Source organism: Vombatus ursinus, unplaced genomic scaffold (assembly GCF_900497805.2).
Source record: "Vombatus ursinus unplaced genomic scaffold, bare-nosed wombat genome assembly UNPS02014817.1, whole genome shotgun sequence".
In the NCBI taxonomy this organism is placed as follows: domain Eukaryota; kingdom Metazoa; phylum Chordata; class Mammalia; order Diprotodontia; family Vombatidae; genus Vombatus; species Vombatus ursinus.
Window position 1 is genome coordinate 9,223,219 of NW_020954595.1, and position 22,123 is coordinate 9,245,341.

Below are 22,123 nucleotides of genomic sequence, written 5' to 3' on the forward strand. Positions count from 1 at the left end.
GAACAATAGTCTAAGCAGATAGTTAGGAAGTCAGAAGAAAATGATTGGCATTTCAATTTGCTCATTATCCTTTAAGTAGCAGCAGGAGGAGTATGAACACCTGGAGCAGAACAAACAAACAAATAAAAACTGTGACGCTTTAGTCCTGAGAAAACTCCATAGGGATCCACTCAAGGTCTATTTACTCTTAGTTTGCAGACACCGCTAACCAGTCCGTGTCAAGTCAGAATAAAGAAGAAAAGGACACTGTCAGGAGGATGATTGCTAGACAGTAACTCGTCAAGATCAGCACAATTAACAAGGGACAACTTACAGGCTGAATGCAAGGGAGGATAAAAGGGGGAATGATATACAGAAAGCCTTTGGGTTCTCCATTAAAAAACAAACCATGCAACCCCGCAGGGCATTTTGTGTAACAGACACAAGCCCTCCATATTACAACAATCCCTAAGGGATGTCGCTGTGTTATTCCAAATAAAGTTAACATTCAGGTAACCCAGAATCTACACAAAAAGGATATGTTATATTTTCTATTTTAAGAAGGGATAAGAAATTAGTAATTCATTAAAAATTGCCATTAAAACAGATACTAAAAAAAAAATTCTAGCACCAATACTTGAGCTCTCTGGAATATTCACTTCTGGAAGAATTTCTGACCTCCAACAGCCCTGGGAAAGCTGTTTTTGTCCATTTAAGAATGAGTGAATTCTTTCATTAACTCTTTAGACCTTCACTGCTGTCTGTTAGAGACTGTGAATAAGTTCAAGTGCGTTTGCAATCCAAGATCATGTAACCTCATCATGCCACACAACCTCACAATCGCCACACAACCTCACAATTGCCACAAAACCTCACCAAGTCGCACAACCTCACCAACGCCACACAATCTCACAATCACCACACAATCTCATGATCACCGCACCACCTCACCAATGCCACACAACCTCACCAGCACCACACCACCATCTGCAGAAAGTTGAGCCAGACAGCCTGGGATCATGGTATAAAGCGTGCCTTCACCCAACTGTAATTGCATCTTGGGAAGTGCGAACAAGCACAGAGGCTCAGATGCCCTTGAGGCTCTCCCTGGGAGGTGGGCATCTCAAAGGGCATTCTCATGGTACCATGGTAAGAGCTCCTGCTCCACAGTTGAAGCCCTAGATTCAAATCTTCCCTCTGACCCTCACTCCCTGTGGGGACCCAGGCCTCAGGAGCCTCATCTATGAAATAGGCAGAGGTGAAGGCCTCTGTGGAGAACCTCTTAAGCGGGGATATTCTGGTGTGACCAAGGTGGGCATGCTGGAAGAGTGGGGCCCACGGCGGGCTTTAAGTGATCAGCAATGGCACTGGAGAAGATCTCCCCCGTCGCGCCAAACGGCTCAACCTGCCTCATTTGGTACCACGTGAGCATCTGGCTCCCTGCAGGAGTCTGGCACAAATGAGACCTGCATTATTAGCTCAAGGCCGTGGGAAGATGTAACGATCAAGGGAAGGCCAAGTTCTAGTCAGGGCCAGGGTGTCCCCCCCCAAGGAAGCGAAGACTAGAAATGGGGCCACACCATCTGGGCATTGCCCCAGCCAGCATAAGAGGTCATACCAACTTTGTTCTCTAGAGCCCATCAGGCTGAATTCAAATGGAGCCAACCTCACAAAATCCCTTTGCTTTACTTGGTATTAATTTTTATGAGTACATGTCAATCAACCAATTAACCAGCAGGAATTGATTCAGTGCCTATTATGTGCCAGGCAGCCAGGCCACATAGATGCAAATGGACCAGATTCTGCTCTCTATTTTACTGGGGAAAACCCATGCATCCATGGAAGTCTATCCAAAGAAGAGATGTCATCTCAACTCAGTAGAATGGAAGCTCTGGGAGGGCAGGAGCTGAACTTTATCTTTCTGCTCCTAGAGTCCAGTATAATGCCTGCCACAGTGAAGGCTTTTTAATTCAACTGGGTATTCCATGACAAAAGGAGAAGAAAAAGTTGTCTCCTTGTGGATTCTTCTAAACAAAGTGACATTAAGCCATAGCTACAGAGTATGGGCGTATCTACGCTAAACAAATTTAATTTTGAATTGACTCTTTTTCCCATATAACTATGTAACTTTAACTTTTAAAAACATATTTTGAGGAAATTCAGATAACAGTTCAAATGCCCTATACTTGGTGTGCAGAGAAGAAAAATGATGCTTCAGTATTTCTAATTTCCCACCCCGGGGGGACTGCTGATGAGGTTTATTTCTCTACATCTTCCCATGCCCTCAATACTTCCCATCTTGAAAGCCTAGCAAATGTCAAAAGCAGGTAAAGCTGGGAGAAACACCACATGGCAAGGATGTGAGGCTGTCACATTTCATGGAAGTGACTTTAAGAAACACATACACACACACACAGATGCACGCACGCATAAATGCACACGCATGCACACACATACATGCACCATCACATATCATGGAAGCAACTTGAAGAAACGCATGCACATGCACACACATGCACACATACTCTCACATGCACACATTCTCACACACACACACACGCACACACTCATAAAACAGGCATTCTAATCAAAACCACCCTTTGTGGTTATCTACTGGCTGCTTTGCTAACGAGGTCACTCAGTGCCTGCTCCCAACAGTGGATGTGACCACAACCTGCTGCACTTTGGTTCAAACAATTATTTGCAGTCCTCTGTGGAACAGGAAAATGTCAATCTTATTTATTTATTTTTTGCACATATATACACACGTCTGTTTTTCTCAGGAGGAGAAAAAAGGCCCAACCCCTTTGTTTCCATGAAGTTCAGTGTGGAAACTTGATAGGAAGACTCTGGTCCAGGACCAGGATGTTCTGAGAGGCACAGAGGGGGCAAAACATGCGAGGATTGCCCGACTCAGAGTGACAATGCCAAGCATCTCTGGTGCTTTGCTGGGCTTCCTAACATTTCAAAGAAAGACTGCCATTTCTTTTACTTTATTGATGGAGGCAGGTTAAGCTAGCACCCTGTGTGATGAAGAGCTAGGAGCTTTTGTAGGCACAGTCTCAGTATGAATCAACAGCATGATAGGGCAGGCAAAGAAGCCAAGGGGATCTGGGGCTGCATTGAGGAGCAGGGGAAATGAAGACATGGTCTATTCATCGCCCTGGTCAGACCACAGTTGCACTATACTCAGTTCTTGGGAGCTTGGGAAGGGCCTTGGCTAGCTGGGAATCACCCAGAAGAGCTCCCAGAATGGGGAAGGTTCATAGGATCATAAATGCTAAATTTGATGAACCTCAGACGTCACATAGTCCAACCCCTTCATTTCTACAGATGAGGAAACTGAGGCCCTAAGATATGAGTGACTTGCTGAAGGTCACCTAGTAAGCAAGTGAGTTTGGTTTTGATCTAAGGTTCCTGGACTCCAGAGTAAGGCTTGTTAATCTGATGGGGTTCTAAGTTTAGGCCATCTGAGGATAAGCTGAAGGAACAGGGAAGTTTGTTCTGCAAAGAGAAGACCCAGCGGTACATGACCCACTCCATGCTTGTCTCCAAGGACTGTTAGGTGGAAGACAGAGCAGCCTTATTCTGCTTGGCCCCAGAGGGCAGAACCAGAAGCAAGGAAGAATGGGGGATAAGGAGATGAAGATGCCAAGAGGACAGGCCCCATGTGAAGAAAACTCCCTGATGTGAGACCTGCCAGTGGTCTACGCAGCTCCTGGTGAAGATGCCCTCTGTACCAGCCCCCTTGAGGCACGGGGACTTGCCTAGGAGTACTTAGCCTGTGTGTGTCCAAGGCAGGATTTGAATCTGAATCTTTCTGACTCTGAGGCCCTTTCTGTCCATTATACCACAAGTGTACCTGATGGCTGTGAGCACAATTCCAAAATAAAATTCATCAGAAAATGTTTAGCCTCCATCACATCTTTCACTGAAGAAACCGAGAAACCCAACCCAAGGCATTGCATGAGGCACTGACTTGGGAACAAAAATTCAGAGCCTTCTGAGGACACTAGGAAACCTGGCCCTGGCAGCCTCTCTCTGCTTTGTGATGCGCCCCAACTGCTATTTGCTTTGGCTCTTCTAGAGAAAGCCCACTTCCCCTCCTGTCATCACCTGAGAGCCAATACAGCTGGGAGAAAGCAAGCTGGCTTCTCTCCTGCCCCAGGCACCGTCCTGCCAAGCACCGGCTCTGGCCAGATGCCAGCCTTATTATTGCCGGGGATGGTAGGAGATGATGCCTGCAGCAGCAAAATGTAGCCGGGGCTCCATCACCAGGCTGAGCTTGTCAGTGCGGGCTCCGAAGGAGAGCTTGCTTAGACTTGTGCCACTCCGGCTGAATGATGCAATGTCAAAGGTGGCCCAAGGAGAATGGGAGGGACTCGTACGGTAGACACCCTAGCCAGAAGACCATCTGTAACATCAACGAGGGGGGCGCAGCATCTGCGTGGACCGTGTGACTGAAAGGAAGCTCATCTTATTGTGCAAGGGTGACCTCCAGCCTCCTCACAACAAGGCTAAGACGGAGGTGCTTTTATTATCCTCATTTACAGATGAGGAAACTGAGGCTAAGTGACTTGTGCAGGGTCTCTCAGTTAATAAGTGCCTAAGGTAGGATTAGAACTCATCATTTCTGTAAGCTAGGTACAGCGCTCTGCTCTACACTATCTACGTAGACACCTTGTTCCGACTCTTTCACAGAACTCTGTATAAAGTGACACACACGCGTACTCACATACTTGTAGCCAGGTGCGTCTGGTCTGAGCTGTTATCTGACAAGCAACGCTAAGACACACCTGTACCCACCTAAATAGCATGGGTGCCCCATGCCCAGCCAACGCTAGATGAAATCTAAGCCCTAGACAAACTCGAGCCAGTTGGTGTATTTCCTCTTCCTTTTCTCCTGTGGGTTTCAGCCTGTACATTTCCTCTCTCTCCCTCCTGACCATTCCTATCCTTGCCTCTGCCTGCCAGAAGACCGCCGTCGTGATTGCGTTATTATTATGTTAGATATATTGCAATATCATCTGTCTCAATATAATTCAGAGGCCAGGGAAGACTTGGGGGCAAGGAGTTTCCTCCCCAACATCTGTTCAGTTGCAGAATGAACGTCAGCCAACTGGCTGGGCCCTCCCAGAACTTCCCTTATAGGGAATGTGCTCAGGCCAGCCTGGTCTCCCTTCCTCTCCAGGCTCCGCTTTGAGGTTTTGGATCTCCTCTACCCTGCCACAGAGGCCTCCTCGCCCTGGCATCCACTCTATCCCTGGGGTCCTCACAGGTCCCCTCTTCCTCTGATGAAAAACCCTTCAATGTCATGGGGATGGGACAGGCATTAGCTGAGCCCCAGCTCTTTCAGTTGGCGCAGACTTGTGTTACCTGGGGGAGAGGAGGAGGTTAGAGAGGACCACAGATAAACTATCAAGAAGGGTCTTTGGTGACCAGTGAGATCAGCTTCAATATTGTCATTCACCTTAGAAAATCCCTCAGCTCAAAAGGCTTGAAGGTTGGAATGAAATCATCAGACTGAGGGGGAAAAAAGAGGGGAAAGCACAGAGAAACAGATAGCCAAAATTTATTCTTCCTCCTGCATCCTCAGCACCTAGCACAGCATCGGCTACACAGTCGGCATTTAATACATGCATGCTGACTGAATTCGGGGAAGACCACTGGACTTGGAGTCAGTGGTGTTTGCAATCCTGCTCAGTCGCTTACTACCTGTGCAAACCCGGGCAAGTCTCTTCAGCTCTCCTGGCCTCAGTCTTTCTATCTGTAAATCGAGGGGGTAGAGCTGTATGACCCTGCGGGTCTCTTAATGAAAGAAAGGTTGGCCTTGTTCCCTTTTTAAAAAATGAATATTCTACAGAACATCAGCCCAGACACTCCCCTAGAGTTTACACGCTCTCAAGCTGAGGCATGAGACATGTGCAGAAGCTAAGCACAGCTGCCCGGTGTTCTTGGGGCTGATCTAAAAACATCCGAGGTGCCACGGCATCTAATGATGATGCCTCCGGAGCTGGCCAGGCTTCCTGAAGATCCAGACTACAATCAGAGCCAGTCCAAGATGTCAGAACCTCAGGGAGCCATTTTCTGGAGGCCCAGCTGGTATGCTTAATAAAGGTGGCCTTGGCCTTCTGCCATGAGTGAGGTAGTTTCCATTGGCACCCTGACTCTGGCTGACTTTAATTCCTCAACATGCATCCTCTCTATACCCTCTCTCTCTCTCTCTCTGTCTCTCTGTCTCTCTCTCTGTCTCTCTGTCTCTCTCTGTCTCTCTCTCTGTCTCTTTCTCTCTCTCTCTCTGTATCTCTCTCTCTTTCTCTCTCTCTGTCTCTCTCTCTGTGTGTCTCTCTCTTTCTCTCTGTCTCTCTCTCTGTCTCTCTGTCTCTCTCTCTGTCTCTCTGTCTCTCTCTGTCTCTCTCTCTGTCTCTCTCTCTGTCTCTGTCTCTCTGTCTCTCTCTCCCCCATCTCTCTCTCTCTCTTTCTTTCTCCCTCCTTCTCTCTCTGTCTCTCTCTCTGTCTCTCTCTCTCTCTGTCTCTCTTTCTTTCTGTCTGTGTCTCTCTCTTTCTCTCTGTCTCTGTCTCTCAGTCTTCACCTTCCTCCCCAGAAGACTCACTTTATGGCTTTTGAAAGGTAAAAATACTTTAGGGTCTGACTTGAAGGAAGTAGAGAGGGGAGGATCAGTCACCCAGTCCCCATTTATTTAAGTACTGACTGGATGTCACACCCTGTGCTGGGAACTCTGGATCAACAGACACAGGGTTTTGTGGGTGGGTGGGTGGGGAGCAGGAAGTAAGATGAGGATAAGAAAAAGGAAATGGCAGAGACAGAGGGATGATTCTTCATTGGCCTTGCAAGACAGATCCAGTGTTGCTGGTCTTATCGATCACTTAGAGAATATGATAATCAGTAAGACTACATTACAGATGTTCCAGAGGAGATGCCTATCTATTTTGGTGAAGGGATTTCTACACCAGGGATTTCTTCCCATTTATGAAATTTCAAGTGGAGGCAAAACACTTTAATTATTTTTTTTTAAAGACAGAAAAAAGGGACTTTATTTCTTTAAAAAACAAGTGGGCAGACAAAGCCAACAGCTGCACAGGGTGAGATGACATGGGTAGGTTGCAATTTGCACCAATGGAGAGACCGCCCACCTAGATAAGAGCAGACAAGATTACAGAATGCATATTCCCTTTGGCCCTTTGCTATAACAAAGCATCCTCACAAGAATGATCTCATCCGATTCTTGCACACCACCTACATACCTAAGCCCATAATAGAGGTCAAAGAACTTTAGGAGCTTCCCGCTGCTAAGGAGCACTGGGAATCCCCATCTTGGGAGTCTCAGTTCTACCCCCTACCCCTACCCTTCCCATTACACAAGGCTGCCTCCCAAAGAAAACAGACTTTCTTCAGATCACCTAGAAATAAATTCTCGTGATGGCATAGTCATTTTCAGAACAAGGAGAATGCATCAGGTTAAGACATGACTAATTGATTGTCATAGCTCCATTTTCCCACTGTTTGGAGAAGTTGCACTGACTGCTTTCATGCTTTCTCCCAAGAAAATGCCCCAATTTCCTTCTTTAACTGCCGTCTCTCTTCAGGAGGAAGGCAATGGCATGATGTGCTATCGTAGGATTCCCAAGATCCCACTGCTGGATGCCAACCACTTTTTACTATCATCAACAACCATTATTTGGAGAACAAGAAAACAGACGGTTCCCCGAATCCTCCCCTTCCAGAATGGAGTTGTAATGAGAGAATCCAAGTCTTCTCCCTCTGCACTTAGGGAATGCTTTCACTGCTGTTCATAGTCAGTTTAGGGTTTTGTGCCAGGCGTGGCTCTAAGGAGGCCCTGGGGCTACAGCACGGCTCCCTCAGGTTTCTGTCCTGGTGCAGACCAGTGCTTTTGGGAGATCCTATAAACAGCTAGAAAGACTCAGGATGGCTCAACGCACACGTACCTTATGGCGCTTGCTGACAAGTGACCGTAGGAGCCGCTGGCCGACGAGCTGCTGCGAGAATTATTGAGAATGGTGACCAGGGAGTTGGGGGACGTCCTTATCATGGTCTGAAGGTCAAAGCTATGGTCAGACAGCGGGGAGATGGACAGCGTCCGTTTCCGGCTTGGTCTCGTGGACAGCCTGGGACTGGGGAATCTGGTACCTAGTATGTAAACAAAACCAGGCCCAATTACGTCGGATTGTACCAAGTACCTGGTTATCTGTTACTCCTGGGCACGTGCTGGGAAAGTAAAAGAAAGACAGGCCAGGCATACACACACACACAGAAGCAGCGGTGGCAGCTCCCCTTGACAAGCTCCCCTCTTCCGATCTGTGATCTACTAGCTACAATTGAAGAAATTAGGGAGAAATATTTATCTTGCACTAGCTTACCTCAGGGGAGCGCTGTTTATTAATGTGCAAACAAAGTGATGAATTGCTAAACAAAAGGGAAAGACTTTCATGTGTTATCCCGCCCATTTCTGGTGATTTATGGATCTGACTCTCCTTAGACATTCACATCATTAATTCGCCACGAGCAACAAGACAGAGGCTCAGAAGAGGGTCCCAGAAGACTTAAGCCCCCACCATTTCCAAGAGACAAACTGAAAGAAAACATGAGATTCCCATCTACCCAAGCTCCCCATTGATCTTACCTGATCCAGGTGACGCCTAAAGAGAGAATAAAGCTCTCAATGAGACATTTGTTTTTCCAAAAAGGAAAACCACGAGATGCATTTGAAAATCTGACTTTCATTTCTACGTACAGAACTTCCAAGGCTGGTGGATGAAAAGGAAAGAGAATGGATGGTACCCTAGCCATTTAACTTCCTAACTGAAGCTTGGCTCTGCCTTTCAGACTAATGGAGGAGGAAGGAGCTCAGAAAAGACCCTACTGCAGTTACCACTGAGCCTCGGGGCTCAAGTGCTTGTGGGGTGTGCAGAATCCAGCCATTTTTTCATGGAAAGGTTAAAGAATTAAAGACTACCACATTCCCTTCTCCACCCCACACTTCAGCCCTATTAAAAAATGCCAGTTCTTGGGATTCCAGGTTTTAAATCTGCTTTGCATTGACAGTTATACTCCGCTGACTTAATAGTGTCATCTCCAATGGAACATTTTCATTACTGAACCATGGAAAGGAAACTTAATGAAAATGCCCGATGATCATTTCACCCCGTAAGAGGCAAACCAAACAGGACTGGCCTGAAGTGGAAACAGAAGACTTTTCTGTCCCAGCATGGTGATTTATCAGCTGGCAGTATGTGTACATAGCCTTGTATTGGTGGAATCTGGCCTTAATGTAAGGCACCGAGTCATCACTCAGTGATCAAATCAAACGGACAGAAGCCTGGGCCATGGGGGCCCAGAGCTCTCCATCAGCAGAACTGGTTGACCAGCTGGACACAGGGTCACCCTCAGTAAATTCGGGGAGCTCATTTCCCAGAGTGGAATCTTCATGTGTGAAATAACGTTGCTTAAAAATTGTTTAAAACACAGACATGCATGGAACAAGAGAATGGTAATCCCACAGTTGAATGAGTTTGTCATTTCCATGTGGAAAATCAAAATTAACTTTGTCAATTTTTCTAGATCTTTACAGATAATTCAGGTCTTTGCTTTCTTAAATTTTAAAGATCTGAGCTCCAATCCTTTCATTTGTTGCACTGTGAATAGTAATTGATAGAATCATAGTGTATTAAGGGAAGGGAACTGAGGTGGAAAAGCATTTCTAGAACAGCTACTATGTGCCAGGCATTGTGCTAAGAGCTTTAAAATATTATCTCATTTGATCCTCACAATAACCCTGGGAGGGGAGTGCTACCATTATTCCCATGTAACAATTGAGGAAACTGAAGCAGAAATTAAGTGACTCGCCCAGGGTCACACATCAAATTTGAACTCAGGTCTTCCTGACTCCAGGCCTGGAACTCTGTCTAATGAGCCTCCCAGCCGCCCCATATTATTTTCACTGACAATATACGACTTCACTCTCTTATTGTTAGTATCTGCCTCTGGGGATGCAGCAGAAAGAGTGCTGAACTTGGGTGAGGAAGGAAGACCTGTGTTCAAATTCTGAGCAGTGAGGAAGGACACAGGAGGGTGTCCAGAGGATGGCAACCCGGATGGTGAAAGATCTCAGGTCCGTTCTTTGGTAAGATCAGCTAAGAAACTGATGACCTTCTGCTAGTCATGGAAAGGTTAACTATGGAAGAGGGGAATCTTTCCCAGCTTCAGGTGATGGTCCTTCTCCCTCTGCATCTTCCATCTGGTTGTTTGCATCTTGACTCCCACATGAGAATGGGAGCTGGCAAGGGCGGTGGGTCTGCCTTTCTTTGACTTCCCAAGGGCTTAGCCTAGTGCCTGGCACATAATAAATGCTTATGGACTGACTTTCAGACTTTTCTGCTTGACCCCTGAGGGCAGAGGCAGTGGGTGCAAGTCGAAAAGAATGAAATTTGGGCTTGAGCAAGATAATCATTACAGCGACTTCACGGTGAAATGGGCTGCGTTGGCAGGAGCCCCGTTTCCCAGTTCTGTCTGGGGTCTTCTAGTGGCTAGATGGCCAATTGTTCATGGTTGACAAAGCATTATTGCATCTATGACTTCATTTGAAAACGTCTGAGAATTGATGATTGGTGAACTCCTTTGAAATTCTCTGATTTTACCAAGTCAGAGAAATAACCTTTTTTTAAAGATGCATTCCCTCTGAACTAGAAAACAAGGTAGAAGTGGTCCTGTTTTGCCCAACTCAAAACTCAGCATTAGCAGTTTTAAAGATGGTAGAGAAAGAGCGCCCTTTGAGCACCTTCCTGTGTGGCACCCACTCCCTGTGGGAGAGGTGGAAGACCAAGACTTAGGAGTGCTTTGAGATCTTTGCTTAGAAGCCACTGCAGAATTATAAATGACTCCCCCTGTAGAGCAGCTGAACTAAACAGTCAGGGTTTTGCAGCGATCACTCTTTCTGAAATGAGCGTTGGGGCACCGTTATTGTTCCAAAGAGACATCTTCATTTGGCTTCGTGCTAATTGTTTTGTTTCTCTGGTGTAATCTGAAATTCTGACAAAGACTAGAAGGGCTGATTTCTCTGTGATGAATGATGGGACATTGAGATTCCTACTTAATGACAATCAATTTTACCCACGACTCCAGCAAGTTAGGATACTTTTAATTAATTTTTACAAAGTAAAAGGGTGACTTCAGCCTTTATTTACATCAAAGAGGCCTTAGTCTGACTGAACACATTCTCATCAAATACAGAAGGTAATGTAGATTGACCTCCCAGCACCCACTCTTATTTTAATTCTCTATTTACTGTTTTAAAATAACTAATTTGCATAATAACATGCACTCATTTTTTTTCCTTCAAAGCTGAGACAATCTCTAATTGAAATGTGTTTATGATGAATCTGAAATGTAAGATAAACACACACACACACACACACGCACGCACGCACACACTAACCACCATACCCACCCTCCCCCATCCCTAACAACAGTAGACAATGACAAATCAGATTGGGGGAAAAAAAGAGGATGCATGGTCCATGTACCTGGGGAAAACACAGAGGAACCTAACCATGTCCAGGGACGGAGCTCAGGTGCTAATGGCATAGAATAAGAAACTCTAGCTGGAGGCTTCTGTCTGGATCTCAGCCAAAGGCTGAATTTCTAAACTTGGCCCCACAGTGAGCAAATCACCCCCAACGAGCTCAAAGAAAAAGTTTGGTTCAAAGCCTGATCTGACCATGAGATCCAAAGAGTCTAGGCAAGTGTCTTTCTCTCCAAAGGTCAGATCATCCGGTGTCATGAAGAAAGTGGTGGCCTTGAAGAAAGGAAGACCTGAGCTCAAATCCTGTCTTTGAAATTTACTAGTTATGTGATCTCGGACAATTCAGCAGATTTTGCACTCTGAGTATCATTTTCCTCATCTCTTAAATGAGGATAATAATAATTGTTGTGACTATCTCACAGAATTGTTGTGAGGTTTGAAAGAGGTAAACTTGTAAAGTGCTTTATTAATCTTCAAGTGCTCCTTAAAGGGCAGCTATTATATATTATTATATGAAAATGATGGCATGTGCTAATATGTACTTAACTACCTTTGATTTATGCTGTTTATATTTATATGCGCCCATGTAGATGGAGCGCTGGGATGGAGTGATGGAGTCAGGAAGATCAGAGTTCAAATCCCACCTCAGACACTTGGTTGCGGAGTGATCAGGGGCAAGACATTTCACCTGGGTCTGCCTCACTTTCCTTAGCTGTAAAATGGGGATGATACTATCACCTAACCTCCCAGGGGTGTTGGGAGAATCAAATGATATGAGGTTTGTAAAAGGCTTAGCATCATGCCTGGCGCACAGTAGGTGCTTAACCAATGCTCGTCCCCCCCTCCCCCACCCAAATGTGAGTGCCTCAAGAGTAGGGATTATTTTGCTTGGGGTGTTTGCATTGCTGATGCTCAGCACGGAGCAGGGCGCATAGTTGGTGCTTCTTTATGGACTGACGGATTTTTGTCCCTTTTCAGAAAGGGAAACGGACACACACTTAATCAAGGTCCCTTGGTTCAAGTGTCACCTTATGTGACCTTGGGTAAAAGGAGGGAATGAACCTGAAAGGTTGCTGCCATCTCCAGGTCTACGATTGCATTACTCTCATTCTTAACAGAAGTGGCTAACAGCAAAGCGCTTTACAAATATCATCTCGTTCCATCCTCACAATAACCTCATAAAGAGGGTGCTATTATTATCTCTATTTTACAGTCGAGGAAACTGAGGCAGAGAGGGATGAAGTGACTTGCCCAGGGTCACACAGCTAATACGTGACAGAACTGCATATAGGACTAGGCATAGAAAGCAGGAATGGACCCTAGAGGCCAGATTCAACCCCCTCACCTTACAGGTGAAGAAACTGAGGCCCAGGGAAGTTAATTAACTTGTCCAGGGTCACACTGGTAGTGAGTATCCGAGGCAAAATTTGACCCCATGCTCTCTGATTCCAAAGCAGGGGCTGTGTGGCTGAACCACACGGCAATCTCCCTCAAAGGTAGGTAGTAGCATTTTTGTTTCTTTTTGGTTTTTCATTCATTTTCCATCCTTACCTCCCTAAATGCCCAACAGTGACTTGAACTCAGTAGGCCCTTGCTCAATCCTCTTCTGACTGAATGGGGTCTTTGTGAGGCTTTTCATCAGGCTGGTAAGTTTGGGGCACCCACCCACCATGTTTTAGAAGGAATATCACCAACCAGCGGAGCGGCAGGATTAAGGAGATCCGGGGAGAGGGGTGGCAGAGATCATGCCGCATGAGAATTGATTCAAAGAACGGGGGGAGTTTAATTAACTGGAGTAGAGAAGGCTTAGTGGCGGGGCAAATGGTAGATGTCTGAGAATGTGATGGGCTGTCACTGAGAATAGGGTCTCAGAAAGTAGGGCTGGTAGCAGTACAGGGGAGGTGAAGAGATGCAGATTTGGACTTCATGTTAGGAAACTTTTCCTAAAAATTAAATTTTTATGAAAGTGGAATGGGCTGTCCAGGAGGTGGTGAGCTCCCCATCAGCAGAAGTCCTCAAGCAGAGGCCAAATGACCACTTGCCAGATATTCTGTGGAGAGGGTTTTTATTCAAGCATAGATTGGTCTAGGGGGTCTCTGAGGGACTTTCTGACTCTGAGATTGTGTGATTCTCCTTGGCAAAAACCAAACTGAACTTTGAGCAATAAAGGGTCATGGGGAGTCATTGATAGGGAGACAAGGCGAAAGGCAATAGGGGGCTACTGATGGTGTCTGTGCAGAAGATTAGCACGGCCAGACCGATAGCAAAGGACCGTCATTCTGGTAGCTTTGAGAAGGAGGCTTTGGAGAGGAAAGGGAGTGGAGGTAGCCATTAGACCCATTAGGCAGCTACTATAACAGCACAGCAGGCAATGGATGATGAGAGGGTTTGGACTGGGGCGCTGGTGATAGTGGGATGAATGAATAAAACCTCTGCAGCTATAAAGTCATTTTCCATTGATCCTCTCAACAACCCTATGAAGTGGGCAGGGCTAACTGTATTATCTCCATTTTTTAGAAGGAATATGTGAGCCTAGTAGGGGACAGGGAGCTTCATCGAGGGCTCAGCCACCACCCAGAAACAAAGGAGCCTGATCCTGAGCCTAGGTCTCCTGACTATCCATTGGCATTCCCACTATCCTTCTTCTGAGTGGCTCTACCAAGATACTAAAAAGAGGGTGAGAAAGTAACATGGTTGTCAAAGGAAAATTCTTTTTTTTTTCTTTTTTGCTTTTTGGTGAGGCAATCAGGGTTAAGTGACTTGCCCAGGGTCACACAGCTAGTAAGTGTTATGTGTCTGAGGCCAGATTTGAACTCAAGTCCTCCTGACTTCAGGGCAGCGCTCTATCCACTGCACCACTTAGCTGCCCCTCAAAGGAAAATTCTAATGCCTGATTTGGAGTCTGGTTGTTCCCAGATATGACTCACCAGGACTGATAAAAATGGCGGGTAGACAAACTAATTCCACAGTCAGAGAGAGGTTTAGCATTATCTCCTTTATTCTAAGGAGAGGTGTTATGGAATAATAATTGCTATTTTAAAATATTAAAGAGAGAATGTGTTTAGGTAATGATCGTTGCTGTGGTGTTGACTTGTTTCTGGGGGTTGGCCTTCTTGGAACCAGAGGGCGTTAATGGGAGGGGGCCATGGACAAGAATGTGACCAGAAGGGATACGAAGTCCACACTACACACAGTGCAGACCCTTCAGAACTGCTTACAAACTAAATTCAGATTGGATAACCTAATGAGAAAGAGCTTCTCTTGGGTAAAAAGAGAAGCAAACAAACTGGATTGTTGTCCAGGGCATCTCTCCTCCCCCTGGGCATCTTGGTGATAGGGAGTCTGGGAGCTAAATAAAGGCCCCTGTGAACTCCTAGAATCGCACCAACTCGCAGAGCGAGTCCTAACGGAATCTTTACCCCTAGCCGCCCCAACCTGCCGGACCATATCTCTGCATTGCTCAGCTGAACAGCTATGGAGATGCTCAACACAAGGTAAGAACTGGGAGGAGGCAGTGCGTGCTCTTCTCAGATTCCAGCACTCTGGCAGGCAGTCCGTGCTCTGACTCATCATTTTAGGTACTTTCTCCCTGAGACCACCTGATCAGCACTAAAAATAAACTTCAGATGACTCAGTCAGACTTTTCTTTGGGTCTTCCAGTGGCATATACCTGCCGACTTTCATGGTAAAGCACAGAGTCAATGATGACAAGGTAGGAAGCTCCAGGAGGGAAAGTTCAACATGAAAACATAAACGTGTGAGTAAATGCATCCAACAAAAACAGCATCTCTCCTGCTGCATGGATAAGTTCCAGCCCCAGCCCTCCCCCAAACCACAGGACTTACTATCCATGGCATGCAGGTATTCCATGTGAATGGCCCCAGCTCCAGTAGCTGCTGCAGAAGGAATAATGTCCGCGTATGGGCTGCGCTGGCCCGCCAAGAGGGCCATCTGATGGTGATAATACTCCGCAGGGCTGACACCTGCATGGGGGGCTGGAAGAGAGCAACATGTCATGTGTGATTATTGATCAAGAGTCGAGAAAACCATCAATGTCAAGACCTTCCAAGGAGACTAAATCAGCAATCCTCTCTCTATTCCAATACAATAAAATCTCATTCCTTCACATATCCGTCTCCACCTTTGAGTGCTGATTTGTACCTAGCCTGGTAGAGAACTCTACTCTCTAACACCATAAATCAAGTGTTTGTTAACTGAATTCAGAGTAAATATGAGTATTGAGGATGTTTAACAAACTATTTGTTAGGAAATTAAAGTAGATAAGTATACAGTGATGCTAATGACAAAGAACCCTTATCTATTCTTTAAAGCAGATCCAGCCCCAGAGCAACACTTGGCGAAGGGGCGTATTCAAGATACTATTTGTTTTTGTTGTGGTTCGATTGTGTCTGACTCTCTGTGACCAAATCTGGGCTTTTCTTGGCAAAGATGCTGGAGTGGTTTGCTGTTTCCTTCTCCAGTTCATTTTTATAGATGAGGAAACTGAGGCAAACAGGGTGAAGTGACTTGCCCAGAGTCACACAGCTAGCAAGTAACTGAGACTGGATTTGAACTCAGGTTTTTCTGACTCCAGGCCTAGCACTCTATCCACTGTGCCATCTAGCTGCCCAGTACTATTTGTTACATGAAACTAAAGACAATAAACAAAAAACTTAATTTTTTTCAATGCAGGAAAAAAGTAAGCTCATCGAGAGCGGGGGCTGCTTAATTCTTGTTTTAACATCCTCAGCACCTAGCGCAGTGCCTGGGACATACTAGAGACTTTACAAATATATGCTGATTAACTGACTCAGAACTATTGAGAATTTAGACTTTGCGAATTTTGGATGTTTTCCATTCATGAAGGTTATCAAGGTGTTACTGTAATAAGATATGGCCATTCCCTTGAAGCCATCCTTTGAATTATGTCACAGAACGTCAGTCCATCAGCACAGAGACCCACTCATCACCTCATAGTCCTATGATGAAATGCATTTGTACATAGTCGTCTCCATCCCAAATGTGCACAGAGACGATCTGTGTCCAACCCGTGGTAGAGCCTACCGACCCTGTATTGGTCTGATGAGCTACAGACACACTGTTCCGTGATACTGACATAGCGATGCCATTTTGGTCCTCTTTGAGGACCATATGTACATAATACGGGTACATGTCTATATGTACACAACATATCCATACCCAAAAATGTCTGTGTATTTGTGTATATGTGTGTTTGTGTATATATGTGTATATGTGTGTTTGTGTATATTTGTGTATATGTGTGTTTGTGTATATATCTTGCTTCCAGCAAATGTGATAGAAACCCAACGTGAAGGATGTATCGGACAATGCCCTTCCCTTTCTGTAGCTCCTGTAATGGCGCCGCCTTGACGCTCAACCAACCTGTTCACACACATGTGCTATTTCATAAAAGAACAACAAAGATGGATACAGATCAAACAGGAGTATCTCCATTTTACAGACTGGGAAACTGAGGCCCAGCCCCAGGTAAGCAGGGATGGAAATCCTCACACTCTCTCCCTCACAGAGCAATTGTGAAGATCAAATGGAACAAGCTACAGGAAGTGTCGGCAAACACGAAGCGCTGGCGGCATGTGAGCTCACGTTTCAGCCCCTTTCTGTCCCTTCCAGAAGAGATCCAGGTTAGGCTTGCCTACCTCTTTGCCCTCTCTCTACTTTGGGCCAAAATGCACAATATGCAAGGGGTGAGGGTGAAAACAATCCCCATGCACATAGTGGTCAAGTGCCTACAGTGTGCCAGACCTCACACTAAGTATTAGTGCTTGAGAATAAAAAAGCAAACAGTTCCTGCCCTCACAGAGCTTATATTCTACAGGGAGGATATAGCATGTTCATGAGCAGGTCCATGTGAAACATCAGAATGAATAATCATGGGACTGGTGTAAGTGGTTCCTAACGAGCTTTGGGGAGATGCTGTGGTTTCATGTCAAGGGACAGACTCTGGCCCCCACTGAGAGCCATAGAATTTTTTTCCCCAATTGTGAGCTCTGTTGTAAGGCAATTCTCCTTCTTTGATCTGAAATTAAAATCACTGGAAAGGATGAGGGGAAGCCAAAAGGAGGAAATTCAAACAAAATAACCGCCAGACCAAAAAGCCCCCTTGGGTTAGCTCTTCATGCAGAATCCCAATCATGTCTGAGATGAGCACAATCAGCCCCAGCCTTCTCTAACAAGCAAGAACATATGTTTGCCAAAGAAGGATGAAGTAGCTCATTATCTCAAGCCACTGGTTTGAAAGTTTCTTCCCGCAGTAGACAACCAGAGTATCTTTCCAGACACACTTAAAATACTTCCTGAGTTTTCTGACATAAGTGTCTGGGTTAACTAACAATAACACTGGCTGCCTGGCCTGGAAGAAACCCACAGCAGCCCTGTAAAGGCCCGCGGGGAAGACACAATAGATAAACGACATTTTGTATGAGAGTGGATTGCCATTGGAATAGATTTTTCCTTCCCAAGCCCCAGCAAAAATACAGTGATTTCCTTAGCAATAGTCAAGGTATTGAGATTTTAAAGTCTGGGGTGGATGGGAGAGTAAATGACTTGGAATGTTTCCAAGTGATCATTGGGAGAAAAATCCCGTTGCGTCTGTATCCCTGTGAACACAGTCACTGGACAAGAATGTGCTAAATGTTGACTCTATATTCCAACACCAGGCTAAGTTCTGAGAATGCAAAAGCACAGTCCCTGTCATCAGAGCTCCCCATTCTAATGGAAGCAACAACACCTGACATATGCGCATGTGCCATATAGGGAGTCAAAGAGAAGGTGTTGGCAGAGGTGGGGTGGGGACCAGGAAAGGCCTCTTGAAGGAGCCAGCATTGTTGCTGAGCCTTGAAAGAAGCCCAGGAAGCCAGAGGGCAAAGACAAGGAAGAGGAGCATTCCAGCTATGAGGGATAGTCAATGCAAAGGAAGGGAAATGGAAGGCTAAGAGTCACAGGTGAGCTGCAGCAAGAAGTCTGGCACTACTGGGTGAGAGAGTCCATGGAAAGCAGCAAGGTATAAGAAGACTGGAAAGCTAGGAAGAAGACAGGCTCTGGAGGGCTTTCAGAGCCAAAGAGTGCAGTTCATACTTGATCCTGGAGGTGATAGTGAGCCCCTGGCATATATTGAGCATAGAGGTGACATGGTCAGATCTGTGCTTTAGAAAGATCATTGTGGGAGCTGAGTGGAAGATGGAATGGAGGGGAGAAAGGCTCGAGGGAGGGAGCTAAGTGAGAGGCCTATTACAATAGTTGGGCATGGGGTGATGAGGTCCTGAATCCAGGGGTAGAAGTCTCACCTGAAAGAAGGAGGAGTTGATCAGAGATGTTCTTAAGGCAGAAACAAGATTTGGCTTGGGTGGAGGTGAGAGAGTGAAGAATCAATAGGGATACCAACATTGATAACAAAGCCTGGGTGCCTAGGACGATGGTGGTGTGCTGAACAGTCATAGGGAAGCTTGAGAAGTAGCAAGAGCATGGGAAGAAAGAGAAGGAATTTTGCTACGGATATGCTGAGTTGGAGCTGTCTATTGGACATCTAGTTCAAGGGGCTGAAAAGGCAGCGGATGATGTGAGACAAGAGATTAGAAAGAGGTTGGGGCTGGATGTATCAATCAGAGAATCATTTGCATAGAGATGATCATTGAACCCAGGGGAGTTGATTAGACTTAATGATCCAACTCCCCAGTGAGGCCAGCAGTGCCAGCATGACTATTTATATTTTATGAATGGAGAAACTGAGGCTCAGATTGGCAAAATGGCTTGCTCTTAGCCACACATGTAGCCAGTGTCAGAGGTAAGACGCAAACCCAAGTCTCAAGTGTCCATGAGAGCCTTGAGGGACCCCCATGATTAGTGTTTGTGACTTGGATGAAGAATCAGCAGGGAGACTGGAAAGGGGAAGTCAGAGAATTAGGAGGAGAACCAGGACCAGGAGAAATGCCATGAAAACCAAGGGAGGACCACATCTTGTGGAGAAGACAGTCATTGACAGGGTCAGAGATTACCCGTTAGTTTGGAAAAGCTGTGTTGGCTGAATGGTAATGTCAGAAGCCAGAACACAGAAAGTTAGGAAGAGAGGAAGAGGAAAGGAAGTACAGTCACTAATTGTAGATGGCCTTTTCAAGGAATTTAGCCACAAAAGGTGGGAGAGGTCTAGAAAGATAACTAGCAGGAATTCAAGTCTTTTTTTTTTTCATTTTTTATTAGGGACTCGTGAACATATTTGTAGATAACAGAGAAGGAGAGGAGTTCAAATTTGTTCTCAGACACGTCTCAGCTGTATGACCCTGGGCAAGTCCACTTAACCTCTGTTTGCCTCAGTTCCCTTATCTATAGAATGGGGATAATAACAGCACCTACTTATCTACCAGGATTATTGTGAGGATAAAATGAGATCATATTTGCAAAGTGATTAGCACAGTGCCTGGCACTTAGGGGTGCTAAATAAATATTAGTTATAATCTTAGATTATTATTATTATGAGATTACATTGTATTTAAATATTAGATGATGATGATAATGATGATGATAAGGGGTACAGTGGGGATGACAGAGGAGACAAACTCTTGGAGGAGACAGGATGGAATGGAATCACTTGTGTGCGTGGAGGGTTAACCTTGGCAAGGTCAAGGGTCACTTCTTCATGCGAGACAAGGCTGAAGGAAGAGAGAGTGGCAGGAAGCAAGTACCTGGGAGATGTGACAGAAGGAGGAAGGGAGAAGAGGGGGTTCTCATCTAGCCCTTCCTGCATTTTCTATGATGGAAACCATGGAAGGTTCCAAGAGAATAATGATAAGAATAGCCAATATTTATAGACCAAGTTAAAATCTTCAAAGTGATCTACATGTTTCCTCATTCCAATACCCCAGTGAGGCCAGTGCTACCGGGATGACTATTTATATTTTGTGAATGAGAAATGAAGGCTCAGATTGGTAAAAATGACTTGCTCATAGCCATACACATAGCCAGTGTTAGAGGTAAGACTCAAACCCAAGTCTGGAGTGTTCTTGGCTACCCCAGAAAGCCACTGAACTAACTTCTCTTCTCACTCCCTAAATCAACAATTAAGTCCATTCCTCCCTACCTAACTTTGAGGTCTTCTGCGGGGACCAAGTCCCAGAGAGGTCACAGGATCTGAGACATCGAGCCAGAAGGGACCCAAGAGTCCAAGGGTTTTAGCCAGGGATCCGTGAGTAGATCTCAGTGGGTCTGTGAACTCAGATGGAGAAAAAAAAATCTTCCCTTTTTACCAGTCTCTGACTGAAATCTAGCATTTCTTTCAATTATTTAAAAACAAAATTCTGAGAGGGGAACTGGAGGTTTCACCAGACTACCAAAAGGAGTCATAAACCTCTGATCTGAAGCCAACCCCCTCATTTTACAGATGGGAGTACTGAGGCCCAGAAAAGTCAAATCACTTCCCTATGGTCACACAGCTATTACGGGTCAGAGGTGGAATTTGAACCCAGGGCTTCTGAATGCCAGATCTAGTATTCACTTTCTCCGCCACCTGATGATACCTAGCTTGCTAACCTCAAAGGGTTTCTACAAGGCTTAGATAAAATAATCCATGTGAGACTGAGAAAAATAAGCTATCCTAATTTTATTATTTATTAGCTAAATACCTGGGAGGCAGCATAGGTTGGCCATCAAAGTGCTGCTATATAATTAAATCCATTTCATTGCCAACTCATATAATTAAAGTAAGGAAGGGCAAACGGGACCATGATTTACACCCACCTTGAGGCTAAATTCACAAAATCTGGAAGAGTTGTGGTGTCCCTGGCCCTGGTCCTAAATTCCCCTCAGCTACTCTGTCTGCCCTTCTATTGTTTGTGGATGGAATAACTATCAGAATTTCCTCTCCTGATGTCTCCAGCTTCTCCTTCCCTGTCCTCCCATTCCCTTGACGGCTGAAGTCAACCTTGGGAAATTCAAGCATCCAGGGAAACTAGGGAAATAACCACACTTCCTCCTTATGGACTACCAACATGAGATGTAAGAAAGGCCATGTGGCGGCACGTAGCCATAGAGCTGACCTCAGGGTCAGCAAGACCTTACCTGGATGCCAGGCCCACCTGGGACACAACCTGGCTGACACTTCATCTCTCACTGCCCCAGAGCGACTCTCCAGCAGCTACCAACTACAGGTGGCGGGGGAATCCCTTTATTGGAAGTTTCTTAACGCAATGAAATCACAGTTCTTGTTCAAAGTAAATACAATGGCGTGGCAACAAAGTGGACCCTGCTTCAGTCTCATCACTGCCTGAGCAATGATTTTATCTGCTCCATCTCTCAAGGTGAAGGGCTATTAAGCATACAGCCCACATCACCAGACTGTGCCCCATTCTCCAAAAAGATGGGCTGCTACTGTGAGATAGCGAAATTTTAAGAATTTTAGGTCACTATGCTGTGAGGGTCTGTGTAACTCCACTCAGTTCAGGGAAGAATTAATGTGTAAGGTAAGGTAGTCCTGTGTAGGGTGGAGGGAGAGGAGAAGAAGACGAGAGGAAGGAAGGAAGGAAGGAAGGAAGGAAGGAAGGAAGGAAGGAAGG

At 45.6% G+C, this 22,123-nt stretch overlaps 1 protein-coding gene across 3 annotated transcripts in view; it reads right to left on the reverse strand.

Moving 5' to 3' along the window:
* The window catches only part of GLI3 (GLI family zinc finger 3), a 292,643-nt gene that overhangs the window by 64,927 nt on the left and 205,593 nt on the right, over positions 1–22,123 (reverse strand). For all 3 annotated transcript variants that reach the window (XM_027835941.1, XM_027835940.1, XM_027835942.1), the window contains 2 exons: positions 15,386–15,535; positions 7,948–8,149 (listed from right to left, as the gene is read on the reverse strand). In XM_027835941.1, coding sequence (XP_027691742.1) covers positions 7,948–8,149; positions 15,386–15,535 — 352 coding nt within the window. The remainder of the gene's footprint in view (positions 1–7,947; positions 8,150–15,385; positions 15,536–22,123) is intronic.